The 18,573-nt window shown below is 45.7% G+C and overlaps 1 protein-coding gene across 1 annotated transcript in view; it reads left to right on the top strand.

The window, feature by feature from the left end:
* Positions 1–2,514, top strand: part of LOC134466804 (C1q-related factor-like) — a 54,202-nt gene extending 51,688 nt beyond the window's left edge. The window contains exon 2 of the mRNA XM_063220695.1: positions 2,335–2,514. Within this exon, the coding sequence (XP_063076765.1) occupies positions 2,335–2,514 (180 nt within the window). The remainder of the gene's footprint in view (positions 1–2,334) is intronic.
* The last annotated feature ends 16,059 nt before the right edge of the window (positions 2,515–18,573 follow it).

Genomic DNA, 18,573 nt, shown 5'->3' with positions numbered 1-18,573 from the left:
ATTGGCTTTGTACAGAGACTACATTGTAATCTTACTGTCACCAATATTGTAATGGCTATTTCTTAATCTGTTATTTCAGGCACTCTGTAATTTTATTTTAGTTGTCAATTGAAATGTAAAATTACCAGTAAATATTTTTTAAGAGACTGGTATAGGTATGAGTGTTGGATTTTGGAAACAAATACATACATTTTCATCAGAGCATCATGCGACCAGTCACATTCTGTTTTTTTTCTGCATCATCACAGTGTTTTCATTTAGAAATGCCATTTATTTTTGATGTAACAACTTTGTGTGTGTGTGTGTGTGTGTGTGTGTGCGTGCGTGCGTGCGTGTGTGTGTGTGTGTGTGTGCGTGTGTGCGTGCGTGCGTGCGTGCGTGCGTGCGTGCGTGCGTGCGTGCGTGCGTGCGTGCGTGTGTGTGTCAATAGAAACAAGTTGGGCTTTCTGTTGAGACGGGTCGGGTCGTCTTCACGCTGTGATACTGCGAAAATCCATGCTGTCATGGCAATTATCACAAAAGCCGAGACTAAAACTCATTAACAGTTCCGCAATATTTAGATACCAATTGATTAAAATTCATAATAAATTATGCAGTATGTGCTGTACAGTAATTTGTCACCATGGAAAGACAGTTGTTTGATGAGCTGTTTCATATATGCTATTTTTCACCTTCTGCCATTCTTTCAGTCAATTGTTGTAAGTTTGTATCATACCATATTATTGTCAGGGTGAATCATATAAACGTTTATTAGTTTTGTTAATTGTTTGCTGGCTTTTCAAACCATATCAGCAAAAAAATATATGAACATTTAAGTTTTGTTATGAACATTAACCCTGTGACTGTGTGTGTGTGTGCGCGCGCGTGAGTGTACACACGTTGTGCGTGCATGTGTGTGTGCACCTGTGTGTGTGCGTGTGTGCACGTGTGTGCGCGTGCGTGCGTGCGTGCGTGCACGTGTGTGTATGTGTATATGCGAATGCGTGGTGCGTGCATGTGTGTGTGTGTGTGTGTGTGCATCCCGGTGCGTGCCAGTGCCATAGCGCAGGACCAGGACCAGAGCTACGACTACGCCTCCAACAATCTTTATTTCCACTGTATATTAATGGTCTGTGTGTGTGTGTGTGTGTGTGTGTGTGTGTGTGTGTGTGTGTGTGTGCGTGTGTTTATCTGTGTGTGTGATCATGCTTGTGTGTGTGTGTGTGTGTGTGTGTGTGTGTGTGTGTGTGTGTGTGTGTCCATGTGTGTGTGTGTGTATGTGAGTGCCAGTGCCATAGCGCAGGACCAGGACCAGAGCTACGACTACGCCTCCAACAATCTTTATTTCCACTGTACATTAATTCATCAATTATTAATGTGTGTGTGTGTCTGTGCGTGCGTCTGTGCGCGTGTGCGTGCGTGCGTGTGTGTGTGTGTGTGTGTGCATGTGTTTATCTGTGTGTGTGTGTGTGTGTGTGTGTGTGTGTGTGTGTGTGTGTGTGTGTGTGTGTGTGTGTGTCCAGGTGCGTGCCAGTGCCATAGCGCAGGACCAGGACCAGAGCTACGACTACGCCAACATCAATCAATATTTCCACTGTATATTAACGGTCTGTGTGTGTGTGTGTGTGTGTGTGTGTGTGTGTGTGTGTGTGTGTGTGTGTGTGTGTGTGTGTGTGTGTGTGTGTGCGTGTGTTTATCTGTGTGTGTGTGTGTGTGTGTGTGTGTGTGTGTGTGTGTGTGTGTGTGTGTGTGTGTGTGTGTGTGTGTGTTTATCTGTGTGTGTGTGTGTGTGTGTGTGTGTGTGTGTGTGTGTGTGTGTGTGTGTGTGTGTGTGTGTGTGTGTGTGTGTGTGTGTGTGTGTGTGTGTGTGTGTGTCCAGGTGCGTGCCAGCGCCATAGCGCAGGACCAGGACCAGAGCTACGACTACGCCTCCAACAATCTTTATTTCCACTGTATATTAATGGTCTGTGTGTGTGTGTGTGTGTGTGTGTGTGTGTGTGTGTGTGTGTGTGTGTGTGTGTGTGTGTGTGTGTGTGTGTGTGTGTGTGTGTGCATGTGTTTATCTGTGTGTGTGTGTGTGTGTGTGTGTGTGTGTGTGTGTGTGTGTGTGTGTGTGTGTGTGTGTGTGTGTGTGTGTGTGCGTGTGTTTATTAGTGTGTGTGTGTGTGTGTGTGTGTCCAGGTGCGTGCCAGTGCCATAGCGCAGGACCAGGACCAGAGCTACGACTACGCCTCCAACAATCTTTATTTCCACTGTATATTAACGGTCTGTGTGTGTGTGTGTGTGTGTGTGTGTGTGTGTGTGTGTGTGTGTGTGTGTGTGTGTGTGTGTGTGTGTGTGTGTGTGTGTGTCCAGGTGCGTGCCAGTGCCATAGCGCAGGACCAAGACCAGAGCTACGACTACGCCTCCAACCAGGTGGTGCTGCACCTGGACGCGGGGGATGAGGTCTACATCAAGCTGGACGGCGGCAAGGCGCACGGCGGCAACAGCAACAAGTACAGCACCTTCTCCGGCTTCATCCTGTTCGCCGACTAGAGCACCGAGGGGGGGGGGCAAGATTGGGGAGGGAGGGAGGGAGGGCAAGATTGGGGAGGGAGGGGGTGGGGAGCAAGATTGGGACCTCTTTGGGATGTGGGGGGCAAGATTGGGACCTGTTTGGGATGTGGGGGGCAAGATTGGAGCCTGTTTGGGATGTGGTGGGGGGAGATTGGAGCCTGTTCAGGGGGCAAGATTGGGGAGGGAGGGGCCAAGATTGGGACCTGTTTGGGATGTGGTGGGCAAGATTGGAGCCTGTTCGGGGGCAAGATTTGGGAGAGAGGGGGGAGCAAGATTGGAACCTGTTCGGGGGGGTAAGATTGGGGAGAGAGGGGGGAGCAAGATTGGAACCTGTTCGGGGGGTAAGATTTGGGAGGGGGGGCAAGATTGGAGCCTGTTTGGGATGTGGTGGGGGAGAAGTTTGGAACCTGTTCTGGGGCAAGATTTGGAAGGGGCGGGGAGCAAGATTGGGACCTGTTCGGGGGGGAGATATGGGGGTTAGTTTGGGACCTGGGGGTTGGGTGGGTGATGTTGAAATTATTTTGCCAAGTGTCGAAAGCATATGACCCTGGAAGAGTGGGACGTTTGAAGACTGAGAATGGCAAACATCATACAGTACTATTCGGCGACAATAGCATTGGGGGTGGTTTGGGACCTGTTCGGGGGAAGTTTGTGGGGGGTAGTTTAGGACCTGGGGGTTGGGGTGCTGGCTGCGATGGGTTGGGGTGAATTTTGAGGTAGACGCGGAGTTCCGTTCAGACATTATGGCATTGAGAACTGTCATTCATCACATCACCTGAATAGCATTTGGAGGACTGTTTGGGACCTGGGGGTTTGGGATGTTGGGATGTGCTGCAATGGGATGGTTGGATGTCAACTGCTTGAGGCGTATTGCCAACTGGAAGAAGTGGATGTTTGAAGACTGAGGAAGCCATACGTCACATTCATCACCAACTGCAACTTGGGGGGGCAAGTTTTGGACCTGAGGGTTGGGGGGAAAGTTTGGGACCAAGGGGTTGAGGGGCGAGTTGGGGACCTGAGGGTTGGGTGGGTGATGTTGAGTGACTGGATGTTGAAATTATTTTGCCAAGTGTCGGAAGCATGTAACCATGGGAAGAGAGGGACATTTGAGGACTGAGGATGGCAAACACCATAAAGTACCACTGACACATATATACTACATGGACAGCATGCTTCTACTGTATTCTATTCAACGGTTTCAAAGCATTCACGATTGATCTGCGAGGATTCTTCCGCCCCCAAAATGTCCAGATTCATTCCTTAGCAAAGTTGAGAACAAGTGCTGATAGGATAACAGTTGTGTTTGACTGTCAATCAAAAGGATTCTAAACGAATTCTAACTGGCAATGACTAACAATGACTAACCATGCTCATTGGTCATTAAAGGGACACTGTGCAGGAAATGGTCAAAAAAGGTACTGCAACTATGCTGCTCATTGAAACTGGGCTTGCCTATTGCCTATTTGATCTTTACATTAACGTTTACTAAGTAATAATCAAATATTTCCTAGAATGGTTCAAGTACAGTCATTTTTGCAGGTAAAAATGGCTATTTTTGGAAATTCAAAATGGCGGACCATGGAGAAGATCCCCCTTTTCACACATGAAAAGTCAGAATGAATACTTAAAATTTGATGGTGGTGGTAAGTATTCATGAAAAAGGTAACATTAGTGAATGGGCAGCATGAATTCTGGAAATAAACAACTAAAAATCTCACACAGTGTCCCTTTAAAACTATTTTAATACCTCTCTGAAATAATGGGTCAGCCAGAAAAAATATAAGCTTTGTTTGAAAAGGACGGGAAACTACCCCCTGCACAAAATGTGTTACACTCGTGAAGAATTAGCAAGGAGATGTTTTTTTCCACTGTCTGGGTCCATGGGTGCCGCAAGGGGGGGTAAGGTATTACAGATTCTAAGTTCCCAACAGCTCTGACAGGGCCCTGGAAGGATGCTGATAACATAATTTGCCATTTTGGGGGCCCAAAATTTGAATTTTTCATGGGCCCCAAAAATGTTATCAGCGCCCGTGTCTGGGTCTAGTCCCACCTCCCGCCGTTGCCTCACTGTAGAATAGAACCCATGGCGTTCCCTCTACTCTGTGTCAATGTACAGTACTATTCTGTGACTACAGCATCATTTGGGAGTTGTGAGGTGTAACCGAACGAATAGACCAGACGCGATGCGATTCAAGCGACAGAGCGATACGCGCGATTGAAGAGACTACAGTATGTCCGTTACGAGCAGAAGGCAAAGCATTCAAACATTTCCATTGGCTGTGGTCACTGACCTCTCTACAGTCATTGGCTGTCGCGGCTTGTCACCGAACCGCGTCATAGAAAGTTGACAGGATTTCAACTTCAAACTGTCGCGCTCATCGCGCAAATCACTCTAGTCTCCAGAATCGCTTTTGTCTCACGACTCAATACAAAGTCAATTACTTCCGTCACTCGCCTCGCTCTTGTCGCGGTAGGTGTATCTGTGCGGTAATTGAGAGAGGCTGGGATGTTGAACGAGGACTTTTCGAGGATTACAAGAGCCTTGCCATCTACAATATGAGGTAAATGGGGGATGGGGATGTGTGACTTTTTATTTTGGCCGAGGGGGTTGTCACTGTCACAATCATCAGACTACATTTTATGTATTAAGTTCATTATGTCTAACTGTTTAACTTAAACACTTAGGGTTTTCTTTTGCCTTAAGACATGTAAAAGAAAACCTTAAGTGTTAAATCAGACTACATTGCTTTCATTCATGTCTTATCCAATGCAATGGATGAGGCGCCAGTGGTAGTGCAATGCTGTAACAGCGTGTTATGAGCAGGGGAACTGCAGCCTTTCCATGACAGAGATGTCTCATACTGTAAGTCTACATGATCAAGAAACTTTCTCAACCCTGTCAGCACACACACACAGCCATGTTTGCTGGTGCAGGAACTGCTGGAAGACTTTAACACTGCTACAGAGAGCCAGATAGACCAACTCCGTGGACAAAAATGCAACATGTACACAAAGATATCTTTGTTCCCTTTTGTTGCTCTGTCTTTCTTTTGGTTTAGTAAACGCACACTGAGTGAGGTGCACACGGCGGTCAAGTTAGCTTAATGGAAAGGCAAATGTCGTCGCACACTCAGAACTTCATGCAACACTTTTTTCATGAGACCAACGTTTTGGCTTACGCCTTCATCAAGGTTATGTGGTGGCCCTGATGACGGCGTAAGCCGAAACGTTGGTCTCATTAAAAAAGTATTGCATGAAGTTCTGAGTGTGCGACAACATTTGCTTTCCCTTTTGTTGCTCTGGTATGATGTATTTTTGTTGTTTTTATGTCCAGAGGAACAGTGGTTAAAATCATTTTGTGAAGTTAACATTGAATAACCTTAAGAAGTGTTCTATTTCCACAATGTTTTGACATTGTCAAATGTGAGAAAGAAAAAAAAGTCTGCCACAAACCCCCTTCCTCAGTCTTCTGATAATTCCTTTACCATCTGTATTGCCCTTTTTTGAGTGACATCACTGTGGCATAACCACATGAAAAAAAGAAGAAAAAACAAAACCTTGATGTGAAGGCTTGACGCCCCAAGCCTTACGTGTGTGTCTCCGATTGCAAGTATGTGGGTGTGTGGGTGAAAAAATGATCCCTGACAACCAACCCCGTGTGTTTCATGTGCAGTCTGTCATGTCATGTGTATCATATCATCATCTATCCAGCAGGGAAGCAGGGGTTAGCCTGGGCCAATGGATAGATAACTCTGTTAGCCTCGGCCTAAGGAAGGACAATGTCTGCTTTTATCAAAAAGGAAAGAAAGAATTAAAAATAAAAAAAAATATTAAAGCATATATATAATAATATAATGGATGGAGATGGGTCGAGGAAATGAAATGAAAAGGAATATAAAATATGTTGCCTATGTGAAATGCAGTAATATCTATATAAATATAAATATATTATAGTGTGTATGTGTCTGACATGCTCTTGTGTAAAAATGAATATTTACTTTTGGTAATAAATGGCCCTTTTGTATGTGTCCTGGTGTCGTGTTTATGAACTCAACTGAGCAAGATACATGCAAACACAGATAACAAAACTTCTGCGGATTTCCACAAGAGACAGCTGGCACATTTCTTTCAACTAACACACACACACACGCATGCACTCACACACTCACACACTCACACACACTCTCTCTCTCTCTCTCTCTCTCTCTCTCTCACACACACACACACACACACACACACACACACACACACACACACACACACACACACACACACACACACACACACACACACACACACACACTCATGGCGATGTCCCGTTCAAAAACACATCTATTCCCAGACCAAAATGTCCATAACTTGTCCCCCAAAAGTAAACTCACTTTTCTGGTTTGCCTGTATTGGGGACATTTGGTCTGCACTTAACTGAAGCTCTGTCTGTCTCTCTCTCTCTCTCTCTCTCTCTCTCTCTCTCTCTCTCTCTCTCTCTCTCTCTCTCTCTCTCTCTCTCTCTCTCTCTCTCTCTCTCACACACACACACACACACACACACACACACACACACACACACACACGCACAACGAGATGCGAGATGAGAGAAAAGAAAAGGAACATGATAAAAGGGGGCAAAATAAAAGAATGATTCTGGTAACTGGTTGACAAATGAAAAAAACTGCAAGGTGTGACTGACTGGCCTTATCAAGCCTGATCTGTTGTGTGTGATGTGCACCAGAGAGGCAGAGAGATGACGCATAGAGATGACAAGCAGAGAGAGAGAAGGAGGAAGATAGAGAGAGAGAAAGAGAGGAAGAGAGAGAGAGAGAAAGAGAGGAAGATAGAGAGAGAGGACGAGGAGGAGGCAGAGAGAATGAGATGTGATAGAAGAGAAGAGAAGAGAAGAGAAGAGACAGGAAAAGATAGAAAATTATAGAAAGAATAGAACAATAAATGGAGAACGATAGAGAGACAGAGAGCGAAAGATAGAGACAGAGAAACAGTGAAAGTGGAAAGAGAGAATGAGCATTTTTTTTTTTAAAAGAAAGAGAAAAACTATAGCAAAAGAAGTGCAAAAGAGAAAATGAGATAGAGGAAAACGGTGAAGAGGAACATATATACGTTTAGAAAGATAGGAAGATAGAGAGGAAGATAGATAGCGAGAAAGAGGCAGAGACAATTAGATGTGAGAGAAGAGAAGAGAAGAGAAGAGAAGAGAAGAGAAGAGAAGAGAAGAGAAGAGAAGAGAAGTGAAGTGAAGTGAAGAGAAGAGAAGAGACAGGAAAAGATAGAAAATTATAGTAAGAATAGAACAAAACATAGAGAAAGAGAGAGACAGAAAGCCAGAAAGAGAGAGAGAGAAAGAGAGAGAGAGAGAGAGAGAGAGAGAGAGAGAGAGAGAGAGAAAGAGAGAGAGAGAGAGAGAAGATAGGATATATAGAGAGATACAGTGAAAGTGGAAAAAGAGAAAATGAGCGATAAAAAAAGAAAAGGTATAGCAAAGGAGATAGAAAGACTGCAATAAAGTGCAAAATAGAAAAGGAGATAGAGGAAAGCGGTGAAGAGGAAGATATATACGTTTAGAAAAGGGGGGATGAGGAAAAAGCTTCCGTGGAAAGAGAGAATGAGCAGTTTTTAAAGAGAAAAAGTATAGCACAGGAGATAGAAAGAGTGCAATAAAGTACAAAAGAGAGAAGGAGATAGAGGAAAGCGGTGAAGAGGAAGATGTATACGTGGAGAGAAAAGGGGGGATGAGGAAAAGGCTTCCGTGAAAAGAGAGAATGAGCAGCTTTTTAAAAGAAAAAGTATAGCAAAGGAGATAGAAAGAGTGCTATAAAGTACAAAAGAGAGAAGGAGATAGAGGAAAGCGGTGAAGAGGAAGATGTATACGCGGAGAGAAAAGGGCGGGATGAGGAAAAGGCTCCCGTGAAGGATTAAGGAGCAGCTGTAGGGAGGGTAATGGGGCATTTTGGAGCTGAAAAACGTCCCACTGAGGAGGCAGAGGAGTGGAGAGAAACCGCTCCTACATGGGGGCTTCGTCTAGTAGCACACGGAGCATGATCGATAGCCTCCCTCCACCCAGGAGGAGGAGGAGCAGGAAGAGCAGGAGGAGGAGGAGGAGGAGGATAGAGAAGTAGTGGAGGAGGAGCAGGAGGAGGAAGAGGAGGAGCAGGAAGAGGAAGAGGAGGAGGCAGAGGAGTAGTGCAGGAGGAGCAGGAGGGGGAGGCAGAGGAGTGGAGAGAAACCGCTCCTACATGGGGGCTCCGTCTTGTAGCATACGGAGCATGATTGATAGCCTCCCTCCACCCAGGAGGAGGAAGAGGAGGAGGAGGAGGAAGAGGAGGATAGAGAAGTAGTGGAGGAGGAGCAGGAGGAGGAAGAGGAGGAGGAGGAGCAGCAGGAGGAGGAAGAGGAGGAGGAGGATTGGGAGGGGGAGGAGGAGGAAGAGAAGGAGGAGGAGCAGGAGGAGGAGGCAGAGGAGTGGAGAGGAGGAGGAAAATGAGGCAGAGGAGTGGAGAGAAACCGCTCCTACATGGGGGCTCCGTCTAGTAGCACACGGAGCATGATCGATAGCCTCGAGGAGGAGGAGCAGGAGGAGGAGGAGGAGGAGGAGGAAGAGGAGGAGGAGCAGGAGGAGGAGGAAGAGGAGGAGGAGGAGGAGGAGGAGGAGGAGGAGGAGGAGGAGGAGGAGGAGGAGGAAAGGAAGAGAAGGATAGAGAAATAGTGGAGGAGGAGCCGGAGGAGGAGGAAGAGGAGGAGGAGGAAGAGGAGGAGGAGGAAAGGAAGAGAAGGATAGAGAAGTAGTGGAGGAGGAGCAGGACGAGCCGGAGGAGGAGGAAGAGGAGGAGGAGCAGGAAGAGGAGGAGGAGGCAGAGGAGTAGTGGAGGAGGAGGAGGAAGAGGAGGAGGAAGAGGAGGAGGGGGAGGAGGAAAAGGGTGAGGAGCAGGAGGAGGAGGAAGAGGAGGAGGAGGAAGAGGAGGAGGAGGAGGAGGAGGAAAAGGTGGCGGAAGAGGAGGACGGGGAGGAAAAGGAGGAGGAGGAGGAGGAGGAGGAGGAAGATGAAGAGGAGGAGGGTGAGGAGCAGGAGGAGGAAAATGAGGAGGAGGAGTGGAGAGCATCACTACTATAGGAGGAGGAGGAGGAGGAAAAATGGATGAAAGAGGAGGAAGAGGACAAGGAGGAGAAGGAGGATGAGGAGGGAAAAGATGAGGAAGAGGAGAATAACAAGACAGAAAGATGAGGAGAAGCAGAAAGTGGAAGAAAGGAAAGACAAGGTGGAAGACAAAGAGACAGAAGAAGGAAGGGAGAGAAAAGGTTGAGGAAAAGGAAAGAGAGGAAGAGGGCTCCGTCTTGTAGCTTGAGGAGCATGATCGATAGTCTCCCTCCACCCAGGTGAAGGACAAGATGCAGGAGGAGGAGGGGGAAGAAGAAGAAGAAGAATACTAGAGTACAGTAGAGTAGAGTATCATTGATCCCAGGGAAATTCAAGTGTCAAGTATAGGTACATACATAAATACAGAAGACATTACACACGAGACAAGAAGAAGAAGAAGAAGAAGAAGAAGAAGAAGAAGAAGAAGAAGAAGAAGAAGAAGAAGAAGAAGAAGAAGAAGAAGAAGAAGAAGAAGAAGTTGTTGCACGATGTACGGTAGGAAAAGGAAGAGTAGACAGAATTGGAGGAAGAAAACCAGGAGTAGAAAGAGGTGTGGGTATAAAAAATAAACAGCAGGAGTATGGTGGGAGAGGAGGAGAAGAGAAGAGGAGTGGAGGGAGAAGAAGAAGAGAAGAAGAGAAGAGGAGAGGAGGAGAAGAGAAGAGGAGTGGAGGGAGGACGACAAGCCATCCCTCTCTCACGAGTGGTGCTGTGCTCTTGTCTTACTTAGGAGAAGAGGAGGAGCAGAAGAGAAGAGGAGTGGCGGGAAGAGGATAAGAGAAGAAGAGTGGAGGGAGGAGGAGAAGAGAAGAGGAGGGAGGAGTAGAAGAGAAGAGGAGTGGAGGGAGGAGGACGACAAAACCATCCTTCTCTTCCGAGTGGTGCTGTCCTCTTGTCTTGCTTATAGGAGAAGAGGAGAGGAGGAGGAGAAGAGGAGAGGAGTGGAGGGAGGAGCAGAATAGAAGAGTGGAGGGAGGAGGAGAAGAGAAGAGGAGTGGAGGGAGGAGGAGAAGACAAGAGGAGTGGAGGGAGGGAGGACGACAAGCCATCCCTCTCTCACGAGTGGTGCTGTGCTCTTGTCTTACTTAGGAGAAGAGGAGGAGGATACGAGAAGAGGAGTGGAGGGAGGAGGAGAAGAGAAGAGGAGAGGAGGGAGGAGGAGAAGAGAAGAGGAGTGGAGGGAGGAGAAGAGAAGAGTGGAGGGAGGAAGAGAAGAGGAGAGGAGGGAGGAGGAGAAGAGAAGAGGAGTGGAGGGAGGAGAAGAGAAGAGGAGTGGAGGGAGGAGGAGAAGAGGAGTGGAGGGAGGAGAAGAGAAGAGGAGTGGAGGGAGGAGGAGAAGAGGAGTGGAGGGAGGACAAAACCATCCCTCTCTTCCGAGTGGTGCCGTGCTCTTGTCTTACTTAGGAGAAGAGGAGGAGCAGAAGAGAAGAGGAGTGGAGGGAGTAGGAGAAGAGAAGAGGAGTGGAGGGAGGAGGAGAAGAGAAGAGGAGTGGAGGGAGGAGGAGAAGAGAAGAGGAGTGGAGGGAGGAGGAGAAGAGAAGAGGAGTGGAGGGAGGAGGAGAAGAGAAGAGGAGTGGAGGGAGGAGGAGAAGAGGAGTGGAGGGAGGAGGAGAAGAGAAGAGGAGTGGAGGGAGGAGGAGAAGAGAAGAGGAGTGGAGGGAGGAGGACGACAAAACCATCCCTCTCTTCCGAGTGGTGCTGTGCTCTTGTCTTGCTTATAGGAGAAGAGGAGAGGAGGAGGAGAAGAGAAGAGGAGAGGAGGGAGGAGGAGAAGAGAAGAGGAGTGGAGGGAGGAGAAGAGAAGAGAAGAGGAGAGGAGGGAGGAGGAGAAGAGAAGAGGAGTGGAGGGAGGAGGAGAAGAGAAGAGGAGTGGAGGGAGGAGGAGAAGAGAAGAGAAGAGGAGAGGAGGGAGGAGGAGAAGAGAAGAGTGGAGGGAGGAGGACGACAAAACCATCCCTCTCTTCTGAGTGGTGCTGTGCTCTTGTCTTACTCATAGGAGAAGAGGAGTGGAGGGAGGAGGAGAAGAGAAGAGGAGAGGAGGGAGGAGGAGAAGAGGAGTGGAGGGAGGAGGAGAGAAGAGAAGAGGAGTGGAGGGAGGAGGATGACAAAACCATCCCTCTCTTCCGAGTGGTGCTGTCTGTGCTCTTGTCTTACTTATAGGAGAAGAAGAATAAGAGTCTTTGGTTTTCGTCCCTGTCGGGAGGAGGGGGATGTAATTACGAGTCTATCTATCTTCCTCTCTGGAGGAGACTCTCGCTCATGACGCACCGCTGTGCTACACACATTAATCCACATCGACTGTCAAATCACGACACACACACGCGCGTGGGGTCTGCACGGCGGACAAACACACAACAGAGACACAACAACATAATATCCCTTGAAAAACACTTCAGTTTTAAAATATTTAAAAACGGACTTCAATATAATATATTAGAACACAGATACAGTAATATTGGTATAATAGCAGATCTATTGAAGGTGCACCATGTAAGATGGTGCACTCCTAAAGAGTGAGGCTTGGGAACCCTGTATCTATCTGAACGCCGTCTCTCACAAAGAACCGCTGTGCTACACACGTTAATCCACATCGACTGTCAAATCACGACACACACGCGTGGGGTCTGCACGGCAGACAAACACAAAGACACAGCATAATATCCCTTGAAAAACCCCTCAGTTTGAAAATATTAAAAAACGGACCTCAATATAATATATTAGAACACAGATACAATATTAGTATAATAGCAGTTCTATTGAAGGTGCACCATGTAAGATGGTGCACTCCTAAAGAGTGAGGCTTGGGAACCCTGTATCTATCTGAATGCCGTCTCTCACAAAGAACCGCTGTGCTAGTGCTACACACATTAATCCACATCGACAGTCAAATCACAACACACACACGCGTGGGGTCTGCACGGCAGACAAACACACAAAGACACAACAACATAATATCCCTTGAAAAACACTTAAATTTGAAAATATTAAAAACGGACTTATAACATATTAACACATATTAGAAAGACGAAAAGAAAAACACATTCATATGTAGATAGACTAATTACTATAACACGAAGAATGACATATAGGCCTATGTACTAGGCTAAATGGGCATACAGCATAAGACACTACACGGTAAAAGTTATTGTACACTAGCATACTGAGAGAAGAGAGAGCGAGTGGCATACTGACAGAAGAGAGAACTCTTTATGTAGCCAATGGGAGTTAAGTTTATCACAGCCCACGCAATGTTATGTTTTTGACCTGAGGAGAATGAAGCAGGAGAGTCTAATGTGACTGTGTTCTTTAGCCGAGCTGACAGACCGTCACTGGATATTCAACATCTTCACAAGACACACGAAACATGGCGTTGAAGAGGAAAAAAGAAAAGAAAAGCAGTCCAGACTTCAAGTCACTTCAGTTTTTTAAAAAAGCTGAAGAGTTGAGTCCTCGAGTACAGACTCATCAGACTCTCTCAGGCTATGCTCTAATACAGTATAAGATGCTTTAGTTTTGAAAAAAAAATGAGTTGAGTCTCATTCGGTGAAGACTCTTCAGAGTCCAAGTAAAGACAGCTAGCTGCTACTGTACTCTTGACACTGGTTCTGCATTTTAAAGGGCAGTTTGGACTATTTGGCAATTCTATAATTCTTGCTTAAAACATTAATCAATACCATAATGACTACAAGGGGACCAAAACACGTTTTCATTTGGTTTAATTTGGCCTTATTATATTGTTCACTTGCAGAATTTTGGTTACAACCTCAACACAAACCAAATTCCGCGCACCCCCTGGAATCTCTGGCGCACCCCCAGGGGGTGCCCGCACCCCAGGTTAAGAACCACTGCTATAGCACATAAAGATACAGGCTTTCCTTCAAGGAATAAAGCTCATTCCCTTGCGTACTCCAAATCCAGGCCATCCTGGTAACCTACTGGCTCACATGGCGGCTCATTCTGGTGAACAGGTAAGAATTGACTGGCCAACAGCGTTTACCACCAGGCCATTAGACTTTTGAATTTGCAGGACTGCTGAGGAACATTACTGTCTAAAATGTTATCCATCTATCCTTTGGACATTTGTGTGTGTGTGTGTGTGTGTGTGTGTGTGTGTGTGTGTGTGTGTGTGTGTGTGTGTGTGTGTGTGTGTGTGTGTGTGTGTGTGTGTGTGTGTGTGTGTGTGTGTGTGTGTGTGTGTGTGCGTGCGTACGTTTGAGGGGGGGGATGGGTGCTGTGCATTATGCACTTAATCTCTGCTGCACTTTAAATGGGATGGGGGGCTGGGGGGGGTCAAGCACTGCACTGGTGTCACTTCTACTTCTTATTGCACTTTACTTGAAAACCTGCTGCTACTAAGTATTGTACCCCAAACACAATTTCGTAGATTTTTTGACAATGACAGTAAATTCTTGAATCTTGAATCTCTTCAATTCTCTGGGCAGATTATATTCCTTTTTTGTGTGTTGTTTATCTCGTCTCGCTTTCCTCTGTCAGCAGATTCCAAATAAGCATGGGAGGGAAACACGTTATGGCAGGCGGCTGGCTGTGAGGGAGGGGTGCAGTCTGGGGCACCAACAGGGCTGGACTGAGGGAGAAATTGGGCCCGGGCACTTTTGACTCAAAGGGCCCCCTCATAATTAGCGGCGCAGAACTGACTCACTGGTGGGCCCTGCACCCTTTAGTTGTGGGCCCCTATTTTCAGAAATGTTAAAAAATAAGGGTGTGTGTGTGGGGGAGGGGGGTTACACTTCTGAAAATAGCAGCCCACAAGGGTGCAGGGCCCACTGGGAAACGCCTGCTATGTCAGATGGCCAGTACAGCCCTGGTCTGGGGCACGAAGAGAAAAAGCAATGTCACGTCACGTCTGTCTGGGATGTAAGCACTGAGATGACGGTGTGTGTGGGTTGCTTTTATAACATCTACTCCAGTGACAACAGGAGAAAGCAGCACACTTCTCTGTTGACTCGTGTCAGCTGGAGTGAGCTGAAGAGAGGAAGCTTCCAGAGACGGACTTCACATTAGGCAAACCTAGGCTATTGCCTAGGGCCCCGACCAAATCTGCTCTCCTCAGGGGGCCCCAGCTGTCACACAGTTTGTGATAAACACAAAAAAGTTCAGTAGGCCTGATCTTCATTTGACACGTATGTAAAGTAATTGAAGGTATATATGAGATAAAGCATTACAATAGCACCCTCGCTTCCTCCATGCCAATTGGTGACTTTTTGGTGAAAAATGACTTTTGACGGCCCCATGTTTATATTTCGCCTAGGGCCCCAAAATGGCTAGGTCCGCCCCTAGAGGACGCTCCGCCATAATTCATCCAAACAAGTGTGCCAAACCAACATCTTGTTGTGTGTGTAGTGTACAGTATATCAGGCAGACATCTAAATGTCTTGCAAAATGAAACACAAAATGTGTGTGTGTGTGTGTGTGTGTGTGTGTGTGTGTGTGTGTGTGTGTGTGTGTGTGTGTGTGTGTGTGTGTGTGTGTGTGTGTGTGTGTGTGTTTGTGTGTGTGTGTGTGTGTGTGTGTGTGTGTGTGTGTGTGTGTGTGTGTGTGTGTGTGTGTGTGTGTGTGTGTGTGTGTGTGTGTGTGTGTGTGTGTGTGTGTGTGTGTGTGTGTGTGTGTAGGGGACCAATTACCCATGCAGGGTGTTTTGTTTGTTTCGCAAATTGACACAATCTGGCACGCCAAGCACGCGTCACATCGTCCATCCAGCGCCAGTCAGTCCTCAAAAAAAAAAAAAAATCAGAGAAAAGAACAAGTAAAGGAGGAGGGAGAAAGAAAGAAAGAAAAAAAGAAAGAAAGGACAGCAAGAAAGAAAGAAAGAAAGGACAGAAAGAGATCCTTATCCGCTTGTTGTTGTCTTTGATCCACGGCGTTGCTCAGGAAATCGATTCTCTCCTCCTCGCTCGCACTGAGCCGAAGCTTCTGCAGATGAGACCATAGAGATAAGAGGAGGAGAGGGGAACTCAAGCTACGAAAAAAATACCTCCCCAAAAATACCTTCCATTCCTCCCAAAAACAAACAAATAAACATATAGGTAAACAAACTAAAAATAGAAAACAAAAGAGCCAACTGACCGACTGTCTGAAAGTAACTAATCAAAGAACAAAATATACTGCCAAAAGGGAGTATAAGAGAGGGGAACACAAGCTACGAAAACAATACCTCCCCAAAAATCGTTCCCCATTCCTCCCAAAAATGAACAAATAAACAAATAAACATATATAGGTAAACAAACTAAAAATAGAAAGCAAAAGAGCCAACTGACTGACTGTCTGAAACAGGGGTGGAACTTAAACATTTTCCTCACCAGTCACTGTGGGGGTTAGGGTTAGGGTTAGGGTTAGGGTTAGGGTTAGGGTTAGGGTTAGGGTTAGGGTTAGGGTTAGGGGTTAGGGTTAGGGTTAGGGTTAGGGTTAGGGTTAGGGAAGATCCTAAAATCTACCAGTCACTCACAGTTTTCACCAGTGACCATTTTTACCAGTTCATATTCAACCGTTCCAAACATTGTAATGCCAAGTAAGATCATTTCCTGATAAATACTTTTGTTTCAGAGGATCGATTCTCTTCCTCATCGCTCGCACTGAGCCGAAGCCTCTGCAGATGAGACCATAGAGATAAGGAAGAGAGAGGAAGTCAAGCTACGAAAAAAATACCTCCCCAAAAATACCTTCCATTCCTCCCAAAAATGAACGAATAAACATAGGTAAACAAACTAAAAATAGAAAGCAAAAGAGCCAATTGACTGACCGTCTGAAAGTAACTAAAAAATTTAAAAATATATACTGCCAAAAGCTTCCCCCAATTAAAGCCACCATTCCCACCCAAAAAAATAAAAATAATAATAATAATAATTAAAAAAACAGTCAAAATCTAAACACATTCACCAACTGTCTGAAAGAAAAGTACAGCAAATACCTGACCAATAAAGGATCACCAACCAAACCGTAGAGTATGAATCAATACTGTATGTACTGCAGGCCTAAGTAAGGATACAGGCCACTGCAGTTTACTTTTGTTGTCTTGTTGAGTCTTTGTATGTCTTTGTATGTCTTTTTTGTGTTAAATGGTCTGTAAAGTGTCTGAGTATCTTGAAAAGCGCTATATAAAAATGAAGTATTATCAAAATACAGTAAATTGGATGGATGCAGGCCTAAAAATGAATTAATTTCCAGGAAATACTGTAACTTAAACGGCAATTTATGACGAAAGTTACTGACCTTTAGCAGACCTTTATATAGCCACGACCAGAGCAATCTAAATACTGTACATTTTTTGTATTGTGATGCATATAGATGACAGCTTTCTCATTGTCTGATTATCATAGACTTGCAATTGTGATTCGATTTGAATCGCCTAGTGACGCCAAAGGTGTTGCGTCACTAGGAGGGCACCGTCTGGCTATAGCTTTCTCAGTGCTGTGCGTTTCCTGAACTGTGGTGCTATTCTGTAACTGTGGTAACCTGTCAAGATTGTTTTTATTTACGTCAGTTGAGAATGGGAGTGGGGTGGGGGGTGTGGAGTGGAGTGTGGAGGCTGCAGCAGTGATACCAACATGTAGCCTACGTATGCTGAGCAAAAAACAACGAGAGGCTGCGTGTTTCAGCGTCGTCTCGTCTTCACTACGAGCCTCGTGCAGCCCTGGGGCCTTGCAAGCAACATCCTCCCTTGTACTGCCAGCTCCAGCCAGATGTCACGGTAGGCCTTTCCACAAAAACCTCCCCCAAGAAGAGTCACTTCCTCTGGGTACAATTAGTGGCATGGGATGGGAGTCAGGACGGGGAGGATGTGGGCTGGAGGGGTAGTTAGGGGGCAGGATGCTACCTCAGAGAGGTCATAGGAGAGGCCCTACCCAGGGTTGGATTAATGCACAGGCTAGATATCGCTGCTGCCTAGGGCCCTCCGTCTGCCAGGGGGTCCCAAAGGTGAAAAAAGTGTCTAGCTGTGAGAGGATATAATATTGAAAAATTCATGTGTCGTGTTGAGTACGGTTGGTAGTTATCCTTAATTCCTAGCTATTCCTGCGATATTTGCCTTCTGGGGGGGGGGGCACAGCAACTTGTAGCCAAGGGGCCCTAGGCCATCTTAATCCGGCCCTGGCCCTACTCACAAAGCTTCGCTGTCTTTACCCACGATGCCTTGCTGCATGCACATGGTAAGCCAATGACCTCCTGCCCTCCTGTTTCAGCAGAGCATGTAGTATTCACGTTTCACTTCTATTTTTTTATTATATATTATATTTTTTAGTGGTTTATTTGTCAGGGACAATGTCATACACATTATTGCTATTATTACATTACATTACTAGCTGACACTTGTTATCCAAAGCGACTTACAGTTATTTTAGGGTAGGCCTATAGCGCATTATTATCATAATGTCATGACAAAGTTTTTACAACGGGCACACTATATTATGAATAGAACATAAAACAAAAAAAATATCTGAATTTGAGGTCCCCTTCACAAAAAAATAATAATAATAAAAAAAAAAATATATATATATATATATATATATATATATATATATATATATATATATATATATATATATATATATATATATATATATATATATATATAATATGATATATATATATATTAGCTGGGAAGTCAAGTTTGCCAGATGATGGAGGTCTAGGACCGAAACGTTTTGTATTAAAGGATAACTTCTGCCAATTTACTGATGTATTGCTCACACTACCCTTGACTTGTCAGTACCAGGTGATGCTGCATTTTTCGGCTCTGTCCTTTCCGGAAGCTTTTTCAAAATTGCTGCTGAGTGACCTATGAACCATCTCCGACGCACCTGCCAGCTGAGGTGTGCTTAAAAAAATTACAAGTTTAAGCTGGTTAGTCATCCCAGAGTGGAATCTGTATTATTGAA

Source organism: Engraulis encrasicolus, chromosome 17 (assembly GCF_034702125.1).
Source record: "Engraulis encrasicolus isolate BLACKSEA-1 chromosome 17, IST_EnEncr_1.0, whole genome shotgun sequence".
NCBI classification, from domain to species: Eukaryota; Metazoa; Chordata; class Actinopteri; order Clupeiformes; family Engraulidae; genus Engraulis; species Engraulis encrasicolus.
This window is presented reverse-complemented; position numbering and strand designations above follow the sequence as displayed.